The following is a 15887-nucleotide window of genomic DNA, read 5'->3' as shown; positions in this document are numbered from 1 at the left end:
GATTTTTTTGTATATTTAACATATGATAGGTCAAATAGTAATAAGATTTTTAGAGAAGTCTTTGGAATACACAGCTACATTGTCTGTCTACAAATAAAAATGTTGCCTATTCTTTTGATTTATACCAATTTAAAAATATATATATATTTTACAGTATTGATTTAGCTAAGAATTTAAAAACCAAATAGTTGTGCTGACCGAGGGGTAAATCTACCTACCCTATTCTTTTTTTTTTTTGAGAAGTAAACTTTTTCTTTTTTTTTTTTTTTAAAGAGGCATTTTTTTTTTTTTAAAGATTTGTTTATTTATTTATTTATACAAGCACTGGGTACAGTCAGAAGCGCGGGAGGGTAAGAGAATTCACCAGAGCCAGAGCGGGGAGAGCAGAGCAGGCAGAAGGACCGAAGTACACTGCTGAGGGGAGCAGCGGGCAGCAGGAGAGGTCTGCGCGCCATGTGGGACCCTCCTCCGGTGGCCTGGGAGCAGCCAGGGATCGAACCAGCGCTGCAGAGGCTGCGGGTAGCTTTGCAACCCAGCGCTCAACCGCTGCGTAAAGAGGCATGTATTATTTATTTATTTGTTTGTTTGTTTATTTGTTTATACATGCACTGGGTACAGTCAGAAGTGCGGGAGGGTGAGAGAATTCACCAGAGCCAGAGCGGGGAGCAGAGCAGGCAGAAGGACCGAAGTACTCTGCTGAGGGGAGCAGCGGGCGGCAGGAGAGGTCTGTGCGCCATGTGGGACCCTCCTCCAGTGGCCGGGGACCAGCTAGGGATCGAACCAGTGCCGCACAGGCCGCGGGCAGCTTCGCAACCCAGCGCTCAACCGCTGCGCCACCGGGGAGGCCCTCTACCTACCCTATTCTAACACAATCATGTAATTTTTCTTTGAAAAAATTTTGTGAAATGTGCCATACTTATTAAAGAGAATATTGTTGAGAATAACAAAATTAACATTCATGAACATACCACTTTATATAATTAAAAAATTACCAGTACTTGAGAGCTTCTGTGCTTCTCCCCACTCTCCCTAAACCCATCCCTTCAAGCTGTTATCCTGCATATTATGTGAATTTACTATTGCTCTTTAATGTAACTATCTATCCCTAAATAATTCATTTTCCCATTTTTAAACTTTATAGATAAAATGCTATACCCACTTTTCTGACTTTTTTTACTCAATATGCTCCTGAAATTAATCTGAAATTGCATGTAGATAAAATGCATTTTCATCAATGTATTTTATTAAATTCTATGAATATGCTATAATTTACTTATTCAGTCTACTGCTGATAGTCATTTGGTACATTTCCAATTTGGGAATGTTGTAAGTAAAGCTGTAATGTGCATTCTTGCACCTGTACACAGTACATTTCTGTGCATATCTTCTCAAGATTCAAGAGCTCTCACTGTGTACTTCCTCATGAGCATCTTAGCTATTAATATTACTGTCTCCTTACTCTATCAGACTTTAACTCACTCCCCCATGAATATGTTTTTCCTCTTGAATTGTTACACCATTTTTTTTTTTTAAATCTGTCATTGCACTGGCTAGGACCTCCAGTATACTTTGAAAGAACTTCCTTGTATTTTGACATAGAAGAAAATGCTCTAAGATGTCTGCTGTAACGTTTGTCAAAGTCCTCTATTTACCTTAAGAAACTCTTAATTTTAATTATCAATCTTCCTCATTATAATTATCTTAAGCATGGTTGCACGTTTAAACAATCTTTTCCAACTGCAGACAGAGTATCTCAGCAAAATCTTTATAGCTTAGGTCTAGTCCTTGGGAATTAGGTTTTCTAGTAACAAAATTTCTCTTTTTTTATGAAAACACCCATTTTTGGGGCCTCCCTGGTGGCACAAGGGGTTAAGTCTCAGCACTATCAACCTATCACCAGCCACTGCGACATGAGTTCAATCTCCAGCCAAGGAGCTAACCCACATGGCACAGCAGACCACTTCTGTCTCTCCTGCTGCTCTCCTCAGCAATGTATTTCAGTAGATCTGCCTGTTCTGCTCCCAGTTCTGTTTCTGGTGAATTCTCTCACCCCCCCTACACCTCTGGCCTACACCTCAGTTCTTCTATGCGTAAATTAAAAAAAAAAAAAAAACTTTAAAAAAAAACACCCATTTTTCTCAGCACTATTTACTGAATCAATAAAGTGCCACTTTGTTTCGATTATAAACAATTCATTCACTTGTGGTCAGTTTACCAAGATTTCCTACCTCAGTGTCTTGATTATTACAGCTTTATACTACAACTTATTTCTAATCAATCAAGTCCTCTCACATCTTCAACTGATTGGTTGTTATTAATGTCTATATTTCCATATACACTTGGAAACAATTACATTGTGTATACACACACACACACACACAACTTCCATTCTGCAAAGTAGATTCTATATTTAAAACTTCTATCCTACACATAACCCAATATAGATAATGCTCAAAAACATTGAAAAAAGGAAGGAATAAGTCAACAAGTAAGCAGGGAAATATAACAGAGAAAAGGATGATATAGGTATTTAAGTCAGCCAAAGAAAATTTGTCTAGAATTGTTTGAAATGTGAGACATAGCATATACATGAACTTTAAGCATTCAAGAACTTACTAAGTTCTTAATGTAACTGCTTTTAAAATATAGCAATAAGGGGTTATTTACTATTCAAAAGTGGTACATACATGGCATAGAAAAATATGTACTCATACCATTAAAGCAGATAATCAAAAATGGTTAATGACCAATATTTCCAGTACTCCTTGAACAGATAGGAAATAAAGATGCATTTACTCACATGAAATTGATTATTTTGTATTATGAAAAAAGCCACTGTGAAAAAATAACATCAGGATTTGAAAAAATATTACAACAACAGATAAATGCATTTCAATTTTACATTTAATTATGTGACCACGATAAAAAATTGACCATACACATACATCTACGTATTTTACAGATTAGTAAAACTGATGCCAACTTTAGAATTATTTCAGAAAGAATATAAGCAATCTTTACCACAATTTCCCCAGTCTTATCCTTCAAAATAAAAATAAAACTCTATACATTATCAAACCAAATCAAGATTTGCAAGTGGCTAAAATCACCATAAATATATTGTCTCTGAAACAGCTGCAAGTATACACCAATATCATGTTTGCGCAAAATCTTTACATTTTTTATCATTTTGTCATTATCTCTACTTGCAAAAGTACTTTGAAACAATCTCCTTTAACTGTTATTCTTATTAATAAGGACACATCTTGTTAAATACATATGCCAGATCTTGAGATCTGAGAATACAGCTGCAAAAGAAAAGCTAAGTAACTAACTACTTTAAACAGCATACCTGAAACAAGACCACACTATTTAATCAAAAATTTACAAAGATTTTTACCAAATTGAGTATTATAATTTCACTTAATTTCTGCACAAACTAAGATAAACAAAAATGTTGCTCAAAAAATTCATTGTGGGCTACACAAATAGATTCACAGCAGTATTTGGCAACCACCAATAAAATTTATTTACCACATTGCAAGGCTACTAGTACATGAATAAATTAAATTACTGGTCTCTGAATGAGGGATTTGAGCAAGAGATAAATTACATCAAAATCAATAAATTTTTTACATGAATTAACTTGAAGAATGTAAGAGGTTAACCTTACTCTTTCCAAGAACAAAATCAAATGGCATTGTATAGTGTTATCTGTCTTCTTTACAGCGTCCACCAAGTGCGAATGACAAGTACCATTTACGTCAGTTCTTATGTGAATATGAAGTGTTTATAAATTTCTATAAATTAAATTATTTTTTAAGCTTCATATCAAATGAGTTGTAGATCTACTTAAAGTATGACTTCTTCTTTCAAAGAATGAAGGAAGGCTGACAAGCGAGGGAGATGGGATACCCTGTTAAAGACAAGACAAATATTTTATACTTATTTTTCCTTTTAAAAAATTATAGCTAAAAAAATCTGAAAATTCTAAATTCCTTAAATAAATAAAAAGATTTGCAATTAGGTTGGGGGCTAGAAAGAAAATACAATTAAAACAATTTTACCATTTTGAAAACAGAAAGTAAATGGATAGACTACACATTAATTGAATTGGGAGAAATATTGGCTTACTGCTCATAGTGATACCTAATTTTTGTGAAAGATTAATAACTCAGGGACCTCCCTGGTGGTGCAAGGGGTTAGGACACAACCTATGGGAGCTGTCCGCAGCCCCTGCAGCACGAGTTTGAGCCCCAGCTGGCAAGGGAGCTACCCACATGGCACAGCAGACCTCTCCTGACTTGCCTGCTGCTCCCCTCAGAAGTGTACTTTGATCCATCTGCCTGTTCTGTTCCCCACTCTGTCTCTAGTGAATCCTCTCACCCCCGTACCTCTGGCCTGTACACCAATTCTTGTATGCATAAATAAATAAATCTTTAAAAAAAAAAATCAATAACTCAGTGTTTCAGGTTATTTATAAAATTATGTATTAGTATACATGTTTTTTGAGGTATACCTAAATCCTAGTTGGTTTCTTACCCTTATCATAAAGCAGAATTAAGAGTAAAATTACTTCATGGAAAATAATTTTCTAAACGTAAGTCATATATTCACCTAAAGAGATTTTGTATTATATGTGCAAACTATATATATGTGTATAATTTTGTACCATATAAAAACTGAGCAAAACAGCAGCACTTCTATTAATAACAATTACTAAATTGCTAAGGTGCTGAACGTATTGTTCAAGGGTCAAAGTAAAATATCATCCAAATTTTTAACAACAACAAAGAAACGTGCACAAGAATACCAAAAACCCACAAGTGGATGCACATCAAAATGAATTATAAAGAATGTTATGATTTTAACATAACTATAATTTAACATAGAGCCGAGAAGGTAGTTAACTATAAGTTCTCATCAACAAGAGAGTAAAATGAAGTGTTTAAAGAGCTGGGCAAGTAACATATTACCATTCAAGTGATAACAAAGCAATGATTTAAGCAGATATTATAAAAGTTCACATTTTCCTCAGGTGAAACTTTTATGATTTGCCATATTAAAAGCATAAATTTTATATAAATGCTATAAATCTAAAATTAAGAATCTGCTGTGGGATATAAATCCACTTTATATGACAATTACCACTATTTCTAAAAAAAATCATTTTCCTACGTAAGAAAATGATCACTTGGACTGAATTTTTCTGGACTTAAGAGCAAATTACCCTGCAAAAGTATTTTTATGTGCCAATCTTCAAGGAAACTATTAGGCTTAAGTTGCAAATTCAAAGCAGTTATAAAATTGTGACTGCTGCCATACCCCCCCCCTTAATCTAATAAGTGATTCTGTGGTGAAAGGGTACTTTCTATTTCCAAAAATATAAATTTCAAACAGCCAATAAGCTCACATTAAACGTCATGAAGCTTGTTTCCATTACTGGTTGGAACATCTCCTATTTCTTCACAAATATCAAAGATGACTTGGACAGAACTTTTTTTGAAATTTGAAAAATCAGTATTTCCTTCTAGTATCTCTGAATAATTAGCAAATGAAGCAGAATGATGTATAGATCGAAACCAGGAGTTTCGGGAGCGCCCACCAGTACAGTCTGAGCACTGGACATGAACATGCTTAGTAAGTCCAATTATACTGCTTGTGGAAACATAACGGGTAATCTGTTAGAACAGAAATAAGCAACTGAGAGAAGAGGACATGAATGTCTTAAAGATTTTTAGGTACTTATTTATGTATAGTGTCTACATAAAAGTAACAAAATCATAAATAATATATTTTCTAAAAACTCCAAAATGGCTTCATTTGAAAAGCAATGTTATAATAATTACTACAGATGCAGGAAATAAACAAGAGATACCAGCCTTCAAAAAGCTTATAATTTTATTTTAATCAATGGATGCTTATTATATTTAGTTAATTTTTATACATCAGATTTCTTTGTATATCTTTACATTACAACTAACTACAACTCTTCCATTTGGTTAAGATTAATCTCAATCAATTATTTGTATAAACATACTCATAGATTTAACCCCAACCCTTTGTTGTATTAAATAATTAACTTTAAAAAGTTATTGAGTATTAGATGCCTTGCCTCTGTGTCATATAATAAAAAGCAACCACTTATAAAACACTGAAGCACTCACTATGTGCAAGGAACTGTTGTAAGCATTTTAATACATTAACTTACTTAATATTTACAATTACCACTTTAGATTCATGTTATAGATGGCAAAATTAAAAGAGATCTTTAACACTTGCCAGAAGTTATAGAGCAAAGGCAGGAGGTGAACACTGAGTACAAATGTTATATACTCAAATTGCTTTTGAGCATATAATCACATTACATCATATGTGTATGTTTATTTATTTTTCTAACTTAAAAAAAAAAAAAAGTTATTTATTTATTTATTTATACAAGCACTGGGTACAGTCAGAAGTGTGGGAAGGTGAGAGAATTCACAGAGCCAGAGCAGGGAACAGAACAGGCAGACTGACGAAATACACTGCTGAGGGGAGTAGCAGGTGGCAGGAGAGGTCTGTTGCACCATGCGGGACCCTCGCAGGCAGCCGGGGATTGAACTGGTGCTGCAGAGGCTGCGGGCAGCTTCGCAGCCCAGCGCTCAACCGCTGCACCACCAGGGGAGGCCCGTGTATGTTTATTTAAACATCATTGTATTTAGTCCTTACAATAACATAGGGTGAATACTATTAAACTCATTTCTCTCATCTACAAAAATGGAGAGAAGAAAATATAAGCTTGTTGAGAGACACACAACCAAGAAGCAAGCTCACTTTCCTTAACTTTACATTAGGTTAATGATTTTACAAAAAAATGATACATCACTCACATAGTTAGTGACAGTAATAAATACTATAAATGTCCTTAATATTACCTTATAATTCTGACACTGTGGGGAATCTGCATTCTTTAAGAAACATACAAACAAATTAAGAACCTACATCAGGCCTCCCTGGTGGAGCAGGCGTTAAAGTCTCAGCACTATCAAGCTGTCCTCAGCCTCTGAGGTAAGAGTTTGCTCCTTGGCCAGGGAGCTATCCACGTGGCTCAGCAGACCTTTCCTGTCTCGCCCGCAGCTCCCCTCAGCAGTGTATTTCAGTAGATCTGCCTGTTCTGCTCACCACTCTGTCTCTGGTGAATCCTCTCACCCCCCACACCTGTGGCCTACATCCCAGTTCTTATATGCATAAATAAATAAAAAATAAATTTTAATAAAGAATCCACATCATCCACTCAAATTCACAGGTTCAGAGATTATATTGTACACATTATAAAACAGTAAAAAGTAAGAAAACTTAGTCTCTGTTATATTATTGGAATCAATCTGTATAAACAGAACTACTACTATTTACATTAATAAAGGATAAGCCAGACTGAAACATGTTTCTTAGAGAATTTAGAACATATCTCAATCCCAATATAATTTCCAATAACCACACACTGAATTATTGCTAATCAATAAAATTAGATTTTCTCAGTTGCTTTTGTCCAATGAAGAGGTTAGAAGTTTAGACACACCCAAAAAATAAAGATAACGAGATTACCATCTTTAAAAAGTCAAAAAAAATTCCACCAACTCCATAAATGTGAATAAGTCATTTATCCCATGAAATCAAAGTCACTTACTGCTAATGATGATGTGCTAGACAAACGACTCATTACATGCTTGTCATTGCTGAGAGGACTTCTTCCCTCCACTGAGCTTTGGGATGTCATAAGAGCCCTCCGTAGAGCTCTTTTTGGTGTTTTGGAGAAAGAGAATGCTCTTGTAACCTAGAGTTAAAAAAGACTTAAAGTTAAACCAAGACAAATCTAATTTAACAGATTAAAAAAAGATTATATATAAAGGTAAATACACATTGAAAGCGTTTATACAAATAGTATATAGCAGAATTTGAATCTCTTTAAACAAAGCGGTGAGAAAGCAGTATACTGTAGACTATTCCATCGTGTTTCAGAGAGTCCCACAGTTCAATGGCAGAGAAAGTGGGAGAAAACCCAGGTTCTTGTCTGATAATACTAACAATTCAGTTGGGTTATCTTTAACCAAAGTAACAGGTTCATTTGTATCATCATTTAACATGTTTCTCTATGATACTTCACACATGTTAAATGCCAGGGGATATAAAGACAATTTTCCCTCAAGGCAAAACAAAACAAACCTTGTAAATCTAACAATAGACTATGACTACATATTTACCCTGGAATGTAAAAGTTCTACTTCTATTTGTTAAAAAAAAAAAAAAAAGCCTATTACCATCATTCTAATGTAGTCTTCAACAAGTCTGACAAGGTAAGTAGGGAAGTTATCTTCATTATTAAGAGATTGAAACATGGGTGAGGAATAGATCCCAGGTCTCCTGCCTTTTGCTGAAAAATACCTGAGCAATATTTAAAATGATACACACACATTTGTATCTAACAACCATCATGGCATTTCTAGAGAAATAGAGTTCACAGAATTATCACTGTTATGAGAATGGGAGGGATAACAAGGTGTTATGATTTCTGTGCCAAAAAATTCACTGAATAAGAGCTATTAAATCTGTAGGCTATTTTCTAGAATCAAATAAAAGTTTTATTTCACATTATCCTTATAATGATATCTATGGCAATATTTCTTTTAACATACTGTGAGAAATACAACTTGAAGATAATGTTAAATAATTTCACTAAAACTTACTTTTTTGGAAGTCTTTTTTATTGCTCTAGATGCTCTACTCAATGTACTGTCCATGTCTTTCGTATTTACTTCAAAGGATTCTGGGTCAGCAGAGTAAATAAGATTCTCCTATTGAAAAACAACACATTTCAATTATTTTTAAATAAATAAAAGCACACAACTGTTTCTAAAATCAAATCCTTAAGCATTTATACAAATATGGTATTTATAAATGAAGCTACTCACAATTTTTGATGTGGTTGATATAATTTCTACTTTGAAATCTAATTTAAGGATAGTGTAAAATAAGCACTCAAGTGAAAAATTCATCACAAGTACCATGGACATTAAAGCAATCAGAAAAAAACCTCAGTATAAAATCGTACGAACACCCTACAATTACCAATGCTTGCTTTGAGTTTTCATGACTGACTTGGATAGTCTTGGTTTTTCTAAAGTTTCTCTTATTTCATTATAACCACAAAATCCACCTACCTGTTACAGACCTTCTCCACTTGATCAACTTGCTAAATGACTCATAGTTGGTTATCTAATCCCAAAAAGATAACAGTACTTATCCTCATCAGTATCTTTTAAAAACAATGCTACTACTTTTTTCTAATTTAAAATCACACTCATTATGAAAGTTTGGAAGAAAAATTTAAATCACAGACAACTCTACCAACCATTTACCATTTACATTGGTATATTTCTTGATATTTTCCAACATGCATAAAGTTTTATTAGAACAATAATTGTAGTCATACTATTCAATTTTTTATCTTAAGGTTTTCAATTAGCATATACTATGGGTAATCTCATTAAGTACTGAAAGAAATTACTCTTAATGAACAGCAAATAAGTCTCTTCTGTTTATACTACAATTAATTTGAACATGACATTATTTTTGAGCATTTACAGTACTTTCACTTTACTGTTATTAATAAACTATTTCAATAGTGTCAAAATAAACTACTACCCAGGAATAAATTTAATCAAGGAGATGACTTGTAACTACAAAATGCTTTACTGGAAGAAATTGAAAATACAAATAAATGGAAAAAGCCATGTTAATGAACTAGAAGATTTTATACTGTTAAGATGTAAATACTATACAGGGCCTCCCTGGTGGTGCAAGGGGTTAAGATGCAACCTATAAAGCTATTTGTAGCCTCTACAGCATGAGTTCGATCCCCAGCCAGCCAGGGAGCAACCCACATGATGCAGCAGACCTCTCCTGACTCGCCCGCTGCTTCCCTCAGCAGTGTACTTTGGTCAATCTGCCTGTTCGGTTCCCCACTCTGTCTTTGGTGAATGCTCTCAACCCACATACCTCTGGCTGTACCCCAGCTCTTGTTTGCATAAATAAATAAATCTTAAAAAAAAAATGTAAATACTATACAGAGCAATCCACATAATCAATTAAATCCCAACCAAAGTCTCAATGATTTTTTTTTGCATAAAAATTCATTCTAAAATTCATATAGAATCTCAAGAGACAGCAAATAGCCAAAGAGAAAAAGAAAGTTCAAAGTCCCATACTTCCTGGTTTCAAAACTTACTACAAAGAAAAAGTTCAGCAATCAAAACAGTGTGGTACAAGCATAAAGGGATAGAATGGAATGGAATAGAATGGGGAGCCTAGAAATAAATCTTTACATAAGGTCAAATGCTTTGACATGGGTAGCAAACCTTCTCTACAGAGAAAGGACAGTTTTTCAATAAATGGTACTGGAAAATAAGATGTTCACAAGTAAAATGATGAATTTGACCCTTATGTTATACCATACACAAAAATTAATGCAATAAAATGGATCAAAGAACTGAGTGAGTCAAAACGATAACACTCTTAAAAAAAATAGGGTAAAAGCTTCACATTAGATTTAGTAGTAATTGCTTGGATATGATGCCAAAGGCAGAGCAACAAATAGACAAGTTGGACTTCATGAAAATTTAAAATTTCTATGCAAAAGACACTACTAGAGCAAAAAGAGAAAATACTTGAAAAAAATATCTGATAAAGCATTAATTTCCAAACTATATAGAAAAAAATCCTAAAAAGTAACAACAAACAACCAGATTTAACATTTCCCACAATATTTACTTAAGGATTTTTGAAATGGATTTAATTTTTCATTTTTCACTCTCTTGACTATATAACTTAGGTGGATATAAGGCTAGAATATAGCATATATGCCTAACTTTCTCTAAGTACTTAACCATTTTAGCATCATATGTTAAGAACTTACTAAATCATTAAGATTCTATATTTACCTTTCAAAAATCTTATTTTAAGGACATCTATCCTTAGATGATCCACCTATAAATTTCTAAATCAGTGTAGTAATGTTCTGATCATTATAACTATAAAAATACAATTTAATATATTGTATGAATTATGAGAGAAGTTTGCTATTTAACTTTTATTGTTGTTCTTTCTTTAAAAAACATCTTTGTAAACATTCTGTGAAATTTCATAAATTCCTTATACAATTTTATAAGAAACTGCAAATGAATTGGCCGTCTTTATGCTAACCAGCATTCTCATTCAGAATATCATGAGTATCTCTATAAGGTACTATAATTTTTTTTAAAAAAGATTTATTAATTTATTTATACAAGCACTGGGTACAGTCAGAAGTGCAGGAGGGTGAGAGAATTAACCAGAGTCAGAGCGGGGAGCAGCGGGCACGGCAGGATAGGTCTGCATGCCATGTGGGACCCTTGCCGGCAGCTGGGGATTGAACCAGTGCTGCAGAGGCTGCAGGCAGCTTTGCAGCCCAGCACTCAACCGCTGCACCACCGGGGAGGCCCGGTACTATAACTTTCTTAAAATGTTTCATGTTTCTTATTTGGCTGTCCCTAGATTTATACTAAAATTCCCTAAATGGATACCAAATTTTTTGGAAAAGAGGTCTTCATTTTCTATACATTTTAGCTGGTACTGCAAGAGTAGAGAAAAATCAATAATAATAAATGTGTAAATTTCTATTTTATTTGGCTACTTAACAAAACTCTGTTATGAATTCTAATAGTTATCAATGGTTCTTGTCAATTACTTAATCATTTGTAAAATAGCTCTGACCAGTTAACACCTGAAGATCCATGTGAAACAAAGCAGTCTGGTCTATGAAGAAGGTCTGCCTATCCTGAGTTTCCCTGCATCCCCATTCACTAACATTTGCAAGATATACATTATGGAGAATTCTTACATTTCATAGTAGAAGGATGACATTTCTCAAACTGCTGTACATATGGCAACATAAACTAAGCAGAGGTGCAACTTCAGTTTTATGAACTTAATTTCATTCCATTTTCAATTTTAATTTCACTGCAATTTTTATTTCATTCTATCAACAAATATACATATTGAAAACCTAGTATTTGATAGGAACTTTACATTCCTAGATATAGAGGTAAGTTTTTAAAAAAGTTATATTGACATTTAAATATATTTTCCTTCACTATGTTTTGTTTTTAAATTACCAAGTCATTTATCAATGTTCATTCTGAATTGGTCTGTTTAAGGCATTTTTTAAATACTAAAAAATCCAATGAAATTTGATGGAAAACAATTAGAAGCAACATGACAATTAAAAGTAACTGGCTACAGGGCCTCCTAGTGGCGCAAGCGGTTAAGTCTCAGCACTATCAAGCTATCGCCATCCACTGAAGCATGAGTTCAATCCCCAGCCAAGGAGCTAACCCACATGGCACGGCAGAACTCTGTCTTGGCTGCACTCGCCTCAGCAGTGTACTTCAGTAGATCTGCCTGTTTTTCGCCACACTCTGTTTCTGGTGAATTCTCGCACCCCCCACACCTGTGGCCTATACCCCAGTTCTTGCATGCATGCATAAATAAATAAAAATAAATCTTAAAGAAAAAGAGTAACTGGCTACAAAATTAACACACACCTATCAAAGATTTACCTATATATGAAATTACTTAGAAAACTTAGTAAAAATACTTCATTTCTAGTAGCATTATATGTGTGTGTGTGTGTATACACACATACATACACATACAAGTAAATCTAGTAAGAAAGCTCACATGTCTGTACTTATTTCTGGAAAAATTGTTATGAAGTAAAAAAAAATTTTAAAAATTACTATGACGTATTAACATAGCATAACTAAAGACTAGTGGGGACAGGGTATATAATTTGTTTTTCTAAGTACAAATATTATTATTCAATTTAGAATAAAAATCATAGCACAAATATAAAACTAAGTATCAATAATCTTATTCCTGGGGGAAAAAATTTAGATGTAAAATGTATAAATGTATATACACACATTTTTATTTATACATATATCAGTGCAATAAGTGTTCTGATCATTGTAACTATAAAAACACGTAGTTTTATATATAAATGTGTATGTGTTTATATATATGTGTATAGTATATGAATGAATTAACACCACAAAATACTAAGGAAGAGGTAGAAAGAGTATGGTTAAATGTTGGAGAGCAGACACCAGCTCTTTATAAAGAACCTAAGAAAACAGAAATTCAAGTAAAACCTGTATGGCAACCACTACCCAAAATCCAAAATAGATGCCTGCAGATGAAGCAGCAAAGAAATTAACAAAAACTAAGGAAGCCATCCAGAAAGAGTAGAAGCAAAGTGAAAACAAAACAACAGAAAAATAAAACAATCAAAAATAAAATTACTGAAAATAAACAGCTTATATCAATAATCACTCAAAATGTGAATGGTCTGAATTCATCAGTAAAAAGACACAGGATAACAATGTGGGTGAAAAAATTCCAGCCATCAAAACTTTGTTTACATGATACACACTTAAAATTGAAAGATAAAAACAAATTAAAAATAACAGGCTGGAATAAGGTCATACCTGCTAATAACTCAGAGAGTAAATCAGGAATTGCTATTCTTATATCCAATAAGCTAGACTTTCAACTAATAAGGGTAATCAAAGACAAAGATGGACTCTATATAATGATCAAGGAACATCTCACCAAGATATAATTCATATTACTATTTACGCTCCAAATATAGGAGCACAGTTACGTGAAGCAACTATAAATAGACATAAAACAATATATAAACAAAAATATAATTGTCAGAGATTTCAACACATCAATGACACAAATGGATAGATCATACAGACAGAATATTAACAAAGAAATAAAGGTCTTAGTAAAGTATAGATTAAGATGAACTTAATGGACATTTATAGCATTTTCCATCCTAAAAGCAATGAATACACTTTCTTCTCCAGTGCACATGGAACATTTTCAAGAATAGCTCATATATTAGGACATAAAACAAGTCTTAGAAATTACAAGAAAATAAAAATTATATCAAGTATCTTCACAGATAATGCTATGAAACCAGAAATTAACCATAAAAGGAATCCTGTGGGGGTGAGGAGAGGATATGTGGAAATTAAACAGAACCTTTTATCAACAACCTTTGGCTCAATGAAGAGAGGTCCCAATTTAACATCAAACTCTGCAGTTGAAGAAACTAGAAAAAAACAAAAGCACACAAAAGACAGTAGAAGGCAACAAATAATAAAAATAAGAGCAGAAATAAATGAAATAGAAAACAGTCCAAAAGATCAGTGAAACCAAGTTGGTTACTTGGAAAAAAATAAACAAAATTGACAAGCCATTAGCTATGTTTGGAATAAGAGAAAAAACCCAAATTAACAGAATCAGAAATGGAAAAAGTGAAATTACAACAGATACTGCAGAAGCACACACGATCCTAAGAACCTATTATGAAAGTCTCTATGCAAACAAATTGGACAACTTAGAAGAAATGGACAAATTCTTAGACTCATATAACCTTCCAAGATTGAACCAGGATGAAATGGCCAGCTTAAATAGTCCAATCATAGTACTGAAATTGAAAGGGTAATAAAAAAACAAAAGCCCAGGACCAGATGGCTTCACCAGTGAATTCTACCCAATTTATAAAGATCTAACACCTGTCTTACACACTAAAACAATGAAGAGGGGGAAAATCTCCCCAATACATCCTACATTACCTTCATCCCATAATCAAAGACAGTACAAAAGAGAAAATTATAAACCATTATCTCTGATGAACACAGGTATAAAAATTCTCAAAATCCCAGCAAACTGAATACAGCAACATATCAAGAGAATCATCCACCATGATCAAATTGGTTTCATCCCAGGGATGCAAGGCTGGTTCAACATAGGTAAATCAAGCAATGTCTTCCATCAGATCAACAGAAGGAAGACAAATATCACATGATCTTATCAATAGAGGCCAAAATGTATATGTCATGATCCAACATCCATTTATGATTAAAAACCTTCCCCAAAATGGGAATAAATGGAATATTGAAAAAGTCATATATGACAAACATACAGCCATATCATACTCAATAGTAAAAAGCTAAAAGCATTTCCACTAGGATCACAAACAAGACAGGGGTGTCCACTATTATCACTGTTATTCAACATAGTCCTGGAAATTAAAGCTGAAGCAATTAGGCAAGAAAAAGACATAAATGGAATCTAAATTGGGAAAGAAGTGGAACTTCCACTATTCACAGATGACATGAGAAAATACTTGGAGAAACCAAAAGATTCTACAAAAGTATTTCTAGAAATAATAAATGAATACAGTCAGGTGACAGAATACAAAATCAATATACAAAAATCAGTGGCATTTCTATATGTGAACAATGCATCAGAAGAAAGGGAACTGAGGAACACAGTTCCATTTAAACTCACCCTCAAAAGAATGAAATGCCTGGGTATAAATCAAATGAAGTTGGTGAAGGCTTGTATAATGAAAACTATAAAACTCTATTAAAGAAAATAAAAGAAGACACAAAGAAATGGAAAGCTACCCATTAACAATTAACATCATTAACATTTAACAATTAACATCATTAAAATGGCCATACTAGCTAAAAGTTCACAAATTTAACACATACCTATGAAAATACCAAAGACATTTTTAAAGGAAATAAAACAATTATCAATTTTATATGGAACCACAAAAGGCCCCAAATAGCTCAAGCAATCTTGAGAGAAATGAAAAAAAATGGAGGCAGACCCTCTTTCTGACTTCAAACAATATTACACAGCAACAGAATCAGAATAGTATGGTACTGGAACAAAAACAGAAACTCAGACCAATGGAACAACCATTTAATATAGTCCCACTTGTT

General features: G+C 33.4%; 1 protein-coding gene across 1 annotated transcript in view; it reads right to left on the bottom strand.

The window, feature by feature from the left end:
* Positions 1–5419: 5419 nt before the first annotated feature.
* Positions 5420–15887, bottom strand: part of ECT2 (epithelial cell transforming 2) — a 61578-nt gene continuing 51110 nt past the window's right edge. Inside the window, 4 exon segments of the mRNA XM_037525114.1 lie at positions 5420–5503; positions 5505–5681; positions 7670–7816; positions 8727–8834. Coding sequence (XP_037381011.1) covers positions 5459–5503; positions 5505–5681; positions 7670–7816; positions 8727–8834 — 477 coding nt within the window. The 3' untranslated portion in view covers positions 5420–5458.

Source organism: Talpa occidentalis, unplaced genomic scaffold, assembly GCF_014898055.3.
Source record: "Talpa occidentalis isolate TD23 unplaced genomic scaffold, MPIMG_talOcc4v2.1 talOcc4.4, whole genome shotgun sequence".
In the NCBI taxonomy this organism is placed as follows: domain Eukaryota; kingdom Metazoa; phylum Chordata; class Mammalia; order Eulipotyphla; family Talpidae; genus Talpa; species Talpa occidentalis.
This window is presented reverse-complemented; position numbering and strand designations above follow the sequence as displayed.